The 11332-nt window shown below is 50.3% G+C and overlaps 4 protein-coding genes across 4 annotated transcripts; 3 read left to right on the forward strand and 1 right to left on the reverse strand.

Annotated features, from left to right (window-relative positions):
- Nucleotides 1-449: 449 nt before the first annotated feature.
- On the forward strand, nucleotides 450-2554 carry VTN00DRAFT_10022 (uncharacterized protein; the record flags this gene model as incomplete). Its single annotated transcript, XM_069426633.1, has 3 exons — nucleotides 450-470; nucleotides 552-1401; nucleotides 1467-2554. 3 exons carry the CDS (start codon nucleotides 450-452, stop codon nucleotides 2552-2554), a joined length of 1959 nt encoding a protein of 652 aa, XP_069284621.1.
- Nucleotides 2555-3438: 884 nt separating this feature from the next.
- Nucleotides 3439-4095, forward strand: VTN00DRAFT_10023 (uncharacterized protein; the record flags this gene model as incomplete). Its single annotated transcript, XM_069426634.1, has 4 exons — nucleotides 3439-3457; nucleotides 3574-3660; nucleotides 3781-3916; nucleotides 4011-4095. The coding sequence occupies 4 exons, from the start codon at nucleotides 3439-3441 to the stop codon at nucleotides 4093-4095; spliced, it is 327 nt and encodes a 108-aa protein (XP_069284622.1).
- A 723-nt stretch (nucleotides 4096-4818) lies between these two features.
- Nucleotides 4819-6277, reverse strand: VTN00DRAFT_10024 (uncharacterized protein; the record flags this gene model as incomplete). Its single annotated transcript, XM_069426635.1, has 3 exons — nucleotides 4819-4963; nucleotides 5048-5784; nucleotides 5876-6277. The coding sequence occupies 3 exons, from the start codon at nucleotides 6275-6277 to the stop codon at nucleotides 4819-4821; spliced, it is 1284 nt and encodes a 427-aa protein (XP_069284623.1).
- Nucleotides 6278-9093: 2816 nt separating this feature from the next.
- VTN00DRAFT_10025 (uncharacterized protein) lies at nucleotides 9094-11030 on the forward strand (the record flags this gene model as incomplete). The annotated part of the gene is made up of 3 exons (XM_069426636.1): nucleotides 9094-9629; nucleotides 9683-10357; nucleotides 10421-11030. The coding sequence occupies 3 exons, from the start codon at nucleotides 9094-9096 to the stop codon at nucleotides 11028-11030; spliced, it is 1821 nt and encodes a 606-aa protein (XP_069284624.1).
- Nucleotides 11031-11332: the final 302 nt, after the last annotated feature.

The following is an 11332-nucleotide window of genomic DNA, read 5'->3' on the forward strand; positions in this document are numbered from 1 at the left end:
GCTTTGATCAGATCTGTAGCCCTTCTTTTCAAGTGTAGAATATTGGGTACTACTTGCTTCCTTTCTCAGCTGGTCTCTGGGAACAAATGTATTTCTTTCTTCATGGGGCATGGTTTTCATTTCCAGTCAGTAGACCGTGTTGTCCGATTATCGTAGGATATGAGTTGACTACCGGAGTTCTATAGGTTTGTATATACAAGTGCTACCTGGATACCTATAGGTAGGTACCTATAGTTACGCGAGGTTGCTACCGAAGCATGATTGGCGCGGCGGGAGCGGAGACTTGCGTCGGCGCGGGATAACATCAGTTCAGCTTCTCCGCGTTGACAGTCGATTCTTCCCCTGCACGCCAATTATAGCACAGCACTGTCTCGTGCTGGCTTGATATCCCCACTATTTTTACTATTTCCTTTTATACATTCACTTGATTCTGTGTTCTCCCTGTCAAAATGTTCAAAAAGAAGCCTACCGTGCGTATGCCCCTCCCCCGCATTACCCCTCCACCCTCCACCAGTTTGACGATCGGGCATACCTACTGATCGCATGGTTAGATCAAATCTCTAGCTCCTCTGCGCTCCTCCGACCGGCGCAAGATCGCCGATCAGATCATCCAGGATTACAAGATTACTGTGCCGTCGACCGCACCGGCAGAAGAAGCTGACGGTGACGCCGCCGCCGCCGCCCAGGCGCCCTCGAACCTCACAGCGATCCGCAATGCCCTTCTGCCAGAAAACTCACTATCCGCGCGCTTCACCACAACCGCAGGCCCACAGCTTCGTGAGGTTCAGGGCACTGTTTACGTTGGGACACATCCAGGAGGTGAAGAAAGGATTCTGTGGTTCAGATTGGAGCATGGCCCTGGGACAGACGGCCGTCTTTACCCCACAGTCTACACACTATGGCATAACCCGCGTCTCGTTCCCCTTTTGCACGCTCCTGAATTGGTGATGAAGAAGCTCTCTGGTGGAGCGGATCTGATGACCCCCGGTCTGGCGAACGGCCCTCCGTTCCCTGAGCGCGCGGTCAAGGGTGCCATAGTTGCGGTGGCTAGCCTGGACAGGCCTACCGTGCCCCTATTCGTTGGTGTTTGCGAAATTGACATCGCTGGACTTAGAGAGGTCCGAGGGGCGAAGGGTCATGCAGTTCGGGGTGTGCACTGGGAGGGAGACGAGTTGTGGGCTTGGAGCTCGGCATCAAGGCCGGGTCAACCAGCGCCCGAGTTCCTGGAAGGATGGGATCAGGGGATCAACGATATTGAGCAAGGTGTGGAAGAATTGAAACTGGAAGAAGAAGCTGGCGAAAGACCAGTAGAGCCGGATGGCAGCGTCTCCGTGAGTGAAATTCCAGAGGAGCAGCCAGAAGAGCCCCCAATTGAAGAAGAGAAAGAACTCACAACAAAAGGTATGAAATGACAGCCCCCAGCGGTACAATAGCTGAAAATATCATGCTGATAAAGTGAAATACAGAGATCGATGAAGCTTTCGTCAAAGCTTTCTTGTACTCTCTATACCAACACAAGAAAGATAACCCTTCCTCACCGACTTACGGGCTATCCCTTCCTATCCAACCGTCTGCTTTGATTTCTAGTCTTATTACGCCATATCTCCCAATATATTCGCCTCAACAAGCCCAGTTCTATCAGATCAAGAAGACTAGTTGGAAGAACGTCAAGAAGTTCATCAAGCACCTCGACAAACAAAAGCTTGTTAAGTCGAAAGAACGCAACGGGCAGGAGACAGTTATTGTGGATGTGGACTTCAACGACAGGCGAATCGAGGAATTTGTGCCCTACAAGCTGCCGTCGAAGAATGCCATTGAGAATGCCGGAAAGCCTATTGCTGCGAGCAAGAAACCCGCAGCCGTAAGCGATGGCGATCCCTCTGTTGGCCAAACGCTGACAGTACTAACTCTCTACCGACCAACCTCGAAGCTGACGCCCACGTTGTTCCCGGCGCTCTCTAACAGCGACCCTAACAACTACTACAAGTACTCTGACGTCTCGAGTCAGCTGGACAAGTACCTCACCTCCCAGGATCCGCCAATAATCTCCCAGGAAAATCGGCGTATCATCAACCTCAATCCTTTCCTCGCAAACACTATCTTCGCTTCCTCCTCACCAGACGACAAAGCCACCCTTGCTCGAGGAGCAGTCACTCGGGACGGTCTCCTCAAGCGTATAGTTGAGGACCACACTCTCTTAGCGCCCTACCACGCCATCCTGCTCAAACCCAACCAAACACTCGCGGACGTCAAGCCAAAGCCCGGCCCGGCTCCCAAAGTTACGGTGATCGTCGAACGTCGCACGGGCTCCAAGACAGTCACGAGGGTTTCTGGATTGGAAGTCTTTGGCATCACGCCTAGCCTACTGGCCGAGGAATTGCAAAAGAAGTGTGCGAGCAGCACAAGCGTGACTCAGGCAAGTGGTGCACCCAAGGGTGTTATGGAGGTCCTCGTCCAAGGTGACCAGAGGAACGCGGTGGAGACCGCACTGTCGAAGCGAGGCGTAAGGTCACAGTGGATCGACATTGTGGATAAGACGAAGAAGAAAAAGTGAGCTTGAGGAGCGAGACAAAAAAAAGTGAGGCATGTCTCTCGACTTGGCTCGATCATTGCGTCTCACTGACGCTGATACCAATGATTCAGAATTCGCAACATATTCCCTGGTTGGATGTTTGTTAAATTCACACGATGATGATCTATCCGTTCAATTTATGAATGGAGATAGAGAAAACAAGTGTTTACTGTGAGGACAAAGTTTCCTCGCTGGCGACTGATGTGTATGTACATACATACATGAATAAGGGCCATGAAATCTCCGAATCTTTTCCAGAGACGAATAACAGAACTTCTAGCGGCAATTAGATATGCCGGTAATTAATCAAATTTTAGCAAAAAGAGTAAATACGTAACGGAGTATATATTGTAGTATTCGATTGCTGACTACTAATCGTTCTTCCATCCTAGCAATCGGACTGGAACAACCAGCATCGATTGATTTAAATTTTAAGCCCCATATTACAGTAATACTACTGGGAAATAAAATAAAATACGGATTTTCCAAGTGGCCGTGCAGAAGTAGAGTCTTGGTGATGCCGAAGTGAAGAAGTACTACTTACTTGATGAATAGCAGGGGAGTAATTGGATATCATTTGAATAATGGACCCATGTGGAAATAATTTCGGAAGTATAACACGCAGAAAACTGGTACATACAAGTATGTAGTGTCGGCTAAGCTTCGATCTCCCCATCCCGGACGGAGAACAGTCCGATGGATAAGTGCTCCACCGTCTCCACGGGCTTTCGCGGGGTTATTGCGTGGCCCCTCATGTCTCCTGGTCCCCGATAACAGTCAGAGTCAAAGACCTCGTGCTTCTTGCCTCATAGTAATAATAACTGCAAAAAAAACGTTTCATCGTATAGATATTTTATCTCGGGAAAATGCCTGTCTACCACGTCGGTGAGTGTGTCGCATCATCTATGGAATACAGACATACAGTACATTCCATAGCCCTTCCTACATCGGGCAAAAGCACGACCCTATGGAGTCTCCGCAATTTGACTAACCATGAACAGTCCTCTTCAAGCTCAAACCGGGCGTGACCCAGGAGCAACTGGCCAAGTGGCAGAAGACGAGCAGAGCCATGGTGGGCAAGATCCCAGGTATGAAACACGAACCCGAGATATATTTCCTAATCAAATAAAAGGAGAACCCCATGGCTTTAATAACTATTATATGAACATGCCAGTATAATACTGATACGTTCTTTTTTCGCCTTGCAGGACTCATCTCCCTGCACGCGAACCCACCCCTCCCCATCTCTGTCCCCAGAGCCAAGGGCTTCGACATGGGCCTCGTAGCGGTCCTGGAGTCGCCGGATCACGTCGCCAGCTACGCGACGCATCCGGCTCATCTGGAGTGAGTTCCTCTTAACTCTGCCCTACTCTGCTCGTTAGAGACCCAAAGGGAATAGAAATCCAACTGATGTCGAATGTTTTTTTGTCTTTTGCAGGGTGCACAAGATGAGGGAGGAGCTGTGCGAGGATACGTTGGCGTATGATCTGGAGTTTGATGCTGCGGAGGGGGTGAAGCTATGAGTGAATGAATGATTCTTCAGAGGATTTCTGGATATCATTTCATCTTCAGAGGAACGTGCCTGATTCCAATCTGTGAGACGTTTACTACATGTATAGTCGAAATGATTTTATCCAACTACGCTCGCATTCGACCGTTTATCGATCACGCCGTGAGCTTCCTTTGTTCAAAGGAACATTTAAAATTCTCCATTTTCTCCGGTTCCCTCCTGTCTTCTCTAAATCTTGATACTATTATAATGATTGGCATAGCAGCACCGGGAATGTTTGCAGGCTATCCAGAACGGCTCTGGAGCCCACCTGAGAAGATGCAATGAAAGTGAACTGACGATGACGAGATTTTATGAAGAGAACAGGTGATACTTTGAACAATATATTGATGTGATTGCTGAGAACCGCCGCAGATGGCAGTTTCTAGTTCATCTTCTAAGCCTCACATGCAACCAGGACGAAAAAGCCTGAATTCAGAATATAAGAGCCCTCCAGAAAGCAAGCGGCAAGAAATAAATGGTGAAAAGAAGTGGCCACCGTAGAGGGACGCAGAAAATAAAATAAGAGATGAAAGAAATACAGAGTACAAATAAACCAGGAAATAATACACAACGCCACGAGGTAGATCACGGGTCCGTCACCGGGAGCGCAAATGCATGAAATAGCCCGTTTCTCCAAAGCATTTGTACAACTTTTTTGGGATGTCAAAGGCATATAAAATGAGAAGATCATCCTTCATCCTTCCTTGACGTCGACCTTCTTGGCGGGGTGGGCACCGTTCTCAGCGCCGTTTGCACCGGCCTTAGCATCTTCTTCGCGAGGCCGCTTCTGTCCTGCAGCAGGGGTCTCCTCAACGGTGCTCTGAACGACGGGGACTCCGCTATTTAGAAAGTCAGTAGAGTTCTTAGAGTAACAATGGGAAAGAGACTGCAATCGTAGATAATGCGATGACAGCAAAACATACCGAGCATCCTTCTGGATTTCGCGACGGACATTGCCATTACCACGTCCACCACGACCTCCCTTGTCGAAGCCCCTCTTCTGGTCCTCGGCCCTGCGCTCTCTCCAGTCACGTTCTCCATTACGGTCGCCACGACCGCGTCCTCTAAAGCCGCCCCGACCACGGTTGGGCTTGATGCGACCGGCCTCAATGTCCCTGATCTTCTCATCACAGTAATCCTTCTTGCTCTTGATGATCAGTTCCTGTCCCCTCCACTTGGGCTTCGGGTCCAGGGCGAGGAACTTCTTCTGGGTTTCCTCCGAGTCAAACTCGACGAAGACACTGCCCTTGAAGATCTTGTCCGGGGTACGTCGGAGGCGAATGGCGTTCGTGGGGCCGTACGGCGCGAAGAAGGCCTCGATGTCGAACTGGGTGCTTGGCTCCTCTTTACCGAAACCCTTGGCGTAAATGCTACGGCTCATCGCCTTGTCCTCGAAGACCTTGACGACGGTGGGATCGGGGTTCTCCTTCACGGACTCCGGCAGCGGCACCTTACGGCGCACGCAGGTATCGTTATCGGTCAACTCGAGGGTTTCAGACTCCTTGAGAGCATCCACAATGGCACTGAAAGGCTGGAAGTGGCGCATGCGCTTGAAGGAATGAATGAGAGAGAGCGGGACGGGACGATTTTCGCTGCCGCCGACCTTGGAGAGAAGGAACTTGTCCATGGGAAGGTTTGAATCGGAGAAGTAGAACTCGACCTGCAAACGTAATCGTTAGAAACAATTCACGGAGCACGGCGGCCAACTGCGCGAACGGGGGTCCATTGACTCTGCCTGAAATAAAACTCACCTGCTTCCTGATTGCCATTGGGTCGCTGCTCGGCTCCTGAGACTCAAGATTAGACTTGATGTTGTTGCGATAGTTGGGACGGCCGCCACGGCCTCCTCTCTGGCCGCCAGGGCCCCGCTCCACAGTCTTGGAGTCGCCCTTGGGCTCCTCCTTCTTTTCAGAGTCTTCACCGAGCTTCTGAGCTGCGGCGATTATCTTGGCTTCCTCTGCAGCCTCATCGGCCGCAGCGCCATTCTTTTCAGAGTCCTTCTTCCCCTCAGTGGCCTTCGCAGCTTCGTCCGCCTTGGGCTCTCCCGCTTTCGCCTCCTCAGCCTTCAGCTCCGCGAGCACATTCTTGACATCCTTTTCGGCCTCCACGTTGGGACCAGCAGGCGCCGTGGTCGTCTTCTGTTCTTCCGACATAATTGCAGTTGAAAGATAGATCAGAACCGTGTAATCGATGAAGTGGGCGCTCTGCGCGAAACCCCTCTTCACTTGAAACGTCAGTATACGAGACGACTCTTTTCAACGCAAGTTAAAGAGAAAAAAATAAGCGCCGTGATTTTTTCAGAAAATGAGGAGGTAGGAGATGAACATACAGTGATTCGCGCTCAGCTATCACGCGAGCGGCGATGTCGCGATACGCAAAGTGTTCGGAAGGTGAGAAGATGAGCTTGCTGGGAGAGTTACGGACTGGAGAGAGGACTCGAGTCTTGTGTTCGCTAGCGTGAATGCAGCCTAAACGACATTCACTTCTGACTCAAGGGGCCCAGCAGAGGTAAGTGTCCGAGTGAATAGACAGCGGGCAGACGTTGCTTCGAGGAGAAAACAGACGATCGATACGCGGCGGCGGGGGAAATTTTCTGAGCAGAGCAATCGGAAGCTTCAGCCACCACCGGATCGGGACAGCTCCCGCTTTGGTGCTCTTGGTGCGGCGGATACTGAGCTGATCACCAAACTTTCTGTTATGCGAGTACAACAGCAGCCAAAAACACAACTGGCAACTCTTCTAGAACGTTTCTTTTTCTAATCCAAGTGTATAATTGCAGATATCCGCACATGCATCCGTCAAAGATTGCACAGTTTTCTTCACCGGTGGCAATGGATACTTCATTGTGTCATAAATCTCGTGTATCGTCGTTTCACGCGCGGAAAATAGCAAGACCGAACACAATACGTACTATTCCCAATTAAGCTTAGTCTCCCACCACCAATAGGGGCCGTTATCACTGATTAGGGTTGGGCCCTATTCATAGTCTAGTTTAGTAACAGGTATTGTCTCGATCTACTTGGCTGGATAAGATGATGCTTAAACTATATGGGAAGTACGAGAGATATAATCATGTACGATTATCTAGGTATATGCTGCTGCAAGGCGGATCTAATCTTACTTTTGAAATCATGACGCAAGATGGGTTCGAATCATCGCGCGACTTGCCTATCGACAACGCCAGAACAGAAGTAGCAACAACGGATTTTCTAAAATTATATTGCGTTCCAGTATCTGTGTTGTTAAATACACGCTTACTTATGTGAACCGTTGGTGCAGAATCCATAATCATGGAAAGGTCTCACTGGGAAAGAACTTGGAACCATCTGGTGTACTAACAACATTCGAAGAGCAACGATTGAACAAGATCCCCGAAACCGTGGATATAGAGGCATCTCTCTTCCATTTTCCTTCCAGCAGGCAGAAGTACATACTATAAGGATGAACTGGCTGGATAAGTATTTGGCCCCAGTGTCAAACAAATCTGCAACTTGCAAGAAATCCGAGATACTTTTGATATGATCTGCGGGATCTACTTTTCTGATAGTCAGAGACCTGTCTGTATGAAGACTCGGAAGGGTCGCTACTTCCTGTATCAATTATCTTCTCTGAACTGCTCATATCTATCATTAAATGTCCAAGCCACAAACTGAGATGGCTGAATTTAGAGGCTCCCTCTATCGATTAGCAACTTGCATCTCCCATTATACCACCACTGGTAATGTGCATCGAGACCAGCACAATATTTCTCGATTAATCTAGCCATTTTTATATTGTTGGTCCTGAGCACGGGTCAATCTACCAACCATACGCCACCTAGCCTACAGTGCTGTGCCATATCTTTCGGCACCCCCTGTCCAAGCCACCCACTTGCCACTTTCGCTATATTGCAATCTGGGCTGGCTTTGCCTAGGGTCTGTGACATATGATAGCTTCGAAATCACATGGGTATAAAATAGCAAAATCCCCCAAGACAGTAGGTAGCAGGGGTGCCAAAACCTACTGTACCTACTGTACGGCCAAGCTTCTTTTTTGGCTTTTATCTGGGCCAAATACAGGGATTGGCATCCGCCGAGATTATAAAGCACGTAGGCAACCATTCACAGAGAATACTCTGATCACGGGTGCATGCAGAAGTACGGAGTAGAGCAGGAGACGTCGAATTTGGCTTTGACCTAGTATTTTTGCCATGCCATCCATGTCGCAGGTTGAAGAATTCATTGGAGCCCCGAAAATGTAGAGGCTTGGACTGAACAAAGACGAAGCTCTTTAGTTCGGCTGCTTACTACCGAATGTAAAATGTGGAGCTATTTTTATACTGTATTAACGTGCATAATTGCTTTAACGCCCGAGGACTGAATGGAAGCCAGTCTGAGGTCCTGTCCAGGTACACCATTTTCGTGATGCAAGCGCTGCGTACTGTTGTAAACAGAGCAACCGTACGGTTAACTTCATATGGGTACATTATTAATCTTAGCGAAATGGCTATGATCTGCAAGTCTGGATGGTCTCGAGTCTCGGCATTCTTGGTCTTCGAGCTTGGCCAAATGCCCCGGCCCATTTCTCCATGCCGCCTGGTAAACCATAATCATCATCCATAGGGGGTCGACGGTACAGCGTATCATCATTAAAGTCCCCCGGCTGCTAGACCCGGGCTAGCATCGTGATAAGGCAGCCCTGGAGACGATTGATGGTGCGTCAGGCCCGGTCGCATGCCCCTGTTTGGAAGCTCCCTAAACTCCATGGGATGGGGGATCGCATAGCTCCGCTTCGACGTCGTATGTTGCATTGCAGATAACGACCATGGCATTCTTGAGAGGGGTGGCGGTCTGGTAAGATAAATGTTGGTGGCTTGGCCGGTAGGTGCTTTTGACGAGGCTGTCGCTGGTGCTTGGTTTTAATTATTAATCCTCCCCTAGGCTAGGAGCGCGTAAAACGCTTCTTTTAGTTGCTAGATGAATTGTAAGGGATGAAGGTCCCTAACATCACTACCTCTTCGGCTGATGTCAGCGACGCCGGCCCGGGCACGGACAGCATGCAGGCCAATGGCTACATCCCACCCTGCCAGCGGAAACTGTACGACTCCGCCGTGTCTTTCGAAGAGTACCATTACTACGCCCTCCAGACCCGGGCAGAGGAAGAAGCGCTGCCTCCTAAGAAATCTAACACATCTGGGTTCTTCCAGACCATTTTCTCACCGAAGCCTCGGAATTCAACCACAGGTACTGGAGAGAACTCTTCACCGCTACCTCGTAAGAAGGACGTTGAAAAGGAACAAAAGAGCACCCGACATGCAGACTCAGTTGGCGGTGCTGCACGCGCTGTCATCGACGATGAGGAATGGACGAATGCATCGAGGGCCATGAGGACTGCCACCGCCGGTGCATGTTTCTATCTCATCACCACCGATATCCTGGGGCCATTTGGGGTTGGGTTTGCTCTAGGGACTATGGGATGGGGTCCAGGCATTGCGCTGTACACGGTGTTTGGGCTCATGGCTGCATAGTAGGCTCCTCCCCCCTCTCACTGGGAAACTTGTCTCTAATTTTTCTTTTCAGTTCGGGCTATTTGATTTGGAGATGTTTTCTAGGTCTGGACTCCTATCAGTTCCCTCTGAGGAACTTTGGAGATGTTGCCTTCCGTATCTACGGCCAAACCGCTCGCCAATGCTTCAACCTCCTGCAGTCGTTTCAGATCTTGTTCACTGTTGGCCTGTTTATCATCAGCAACGGCCAATGCATCTCCCAGATTTCTAGATTCCGCCTCTGCTACGCGGTCTGTTGCGTCATCTGGGCCATCTGCGGGTTCGGCCTGGGCCAGATCCGCACGCTGAAGCGATACGGCTGGCTTGCACATGCCGCAATCTGGATCAATCTGCTCGTGATGTTCATCGCGATGGGTGCGATGGCACACAGCCCGCCAAACTATGCCATCGCGGTACTTGGCTCAGCTGGCTCGGCCGTTGACCCGACGACAATCACACCAGACCCCGTCACAGGTGAGTATCCTCCCGTCAGACACTACAACGGCCTTCCGAACCCGAAGAGCTTGATTGGGAGTATCAATGGCCTCATGCAGGCGGTATACGCCTACGGCGGTGCGCACCTGTTTGTGGAATTCATGGCGGAGATGAGGAGGCCACAAGATTTCCTGAAAGCGATGTGGGGAGCTCAATTCTTCATCTACGCATGCTATCTTGTACATGGTAGCTACGTTTACTATTTTCAGGGGCAGTACGTCTTCCCAATGCCGTCTTCCATCACAAAAGATTCAAGATGAGGGCTGACACGACATAGATATGCCTACCAGATATCCTACCAAGGCGTCTCTCGCTATGCACTGCAGACTGTGGGAAACATGCTCGCCGTTCTCAGTGGCACCATCGCGGCCGGTCTCTTCGGTAACATCGGCGTCAAGGTTCTCTACAACAACGTCCTGATGGACATCTTCCACGCGCCGCCCCTCAATACCACAAAAGGCAAACACCTCTGGGCCATCATCGTGCCCATCTACTGGACCACAGCATTCGTCCTCGCCGCCGCGATCCCAGACTTCTTCGGGCTGGTCTCCGTCGTGGCCGCCTTCGCCATCGTGCAGTTCACCTACTCCGTCCCGCCGTTCCTTGCGATCGGATATTTCGTCCAGAAGTGCGCCATCCGGGACGGGGAAGGGTTCGACCCTGCCACGGGTCGGGTGATACGGCATGATAGCGGACTCCGACGTTGGGTACGCGGATTCCTCGCCGGGCCGGTCCTCATGAACGTGGGCAACGTGCTGTATATGGGAGGCGCGCTCGCGACGGCCGGACTGGGGGCGTATGCGGCGATCCAGGGCATGATTGACGTGTTTAAGAATCCGCAGGTCAACGCGTTTACGTGTACGAGCCCGTTGAATCTGAATGCATGATGTTGGTAAAGTTGGATTGAAGCAGGTTAGATCTTTTGCTTTGGTTTGAAATGGATTTATACTTTTTCTTTCCCTTTTTCTTTTAGATACACTTTTCTGTAATTTTTGTTCCCCCAGATATTATACAGACTAGACGTGCCTGTTTACAAGTGATAGAAGAAACATGAGACAGTCGAGAAAGTACAGTACATTAGGGGCTGAACGGTGGTGGACGGAAAGAGCAATGGTGGAAGGAGTGGCAGGGTGGTTCTTTCCTTAAATGGATTTGTGGTTTCGGATAGTTCCTACTAAACCCCCCCCCC

This window comes from Thermoascus crustaceus, assembly GCF_041956765.1.
Source record: "Thermoascus crustaceus strain CBS 181.67 unplaced genomic scaffold VTN00scaffold_8, whole genome shotgun sequence".
NCBI classification, from domain to species: Eukaryota; Fungi; Ascomycota; class Eurotiomycetes; order Eurotiales; family Thermoascaceae; genus Thermoascus; species Thermoascus crustaceus.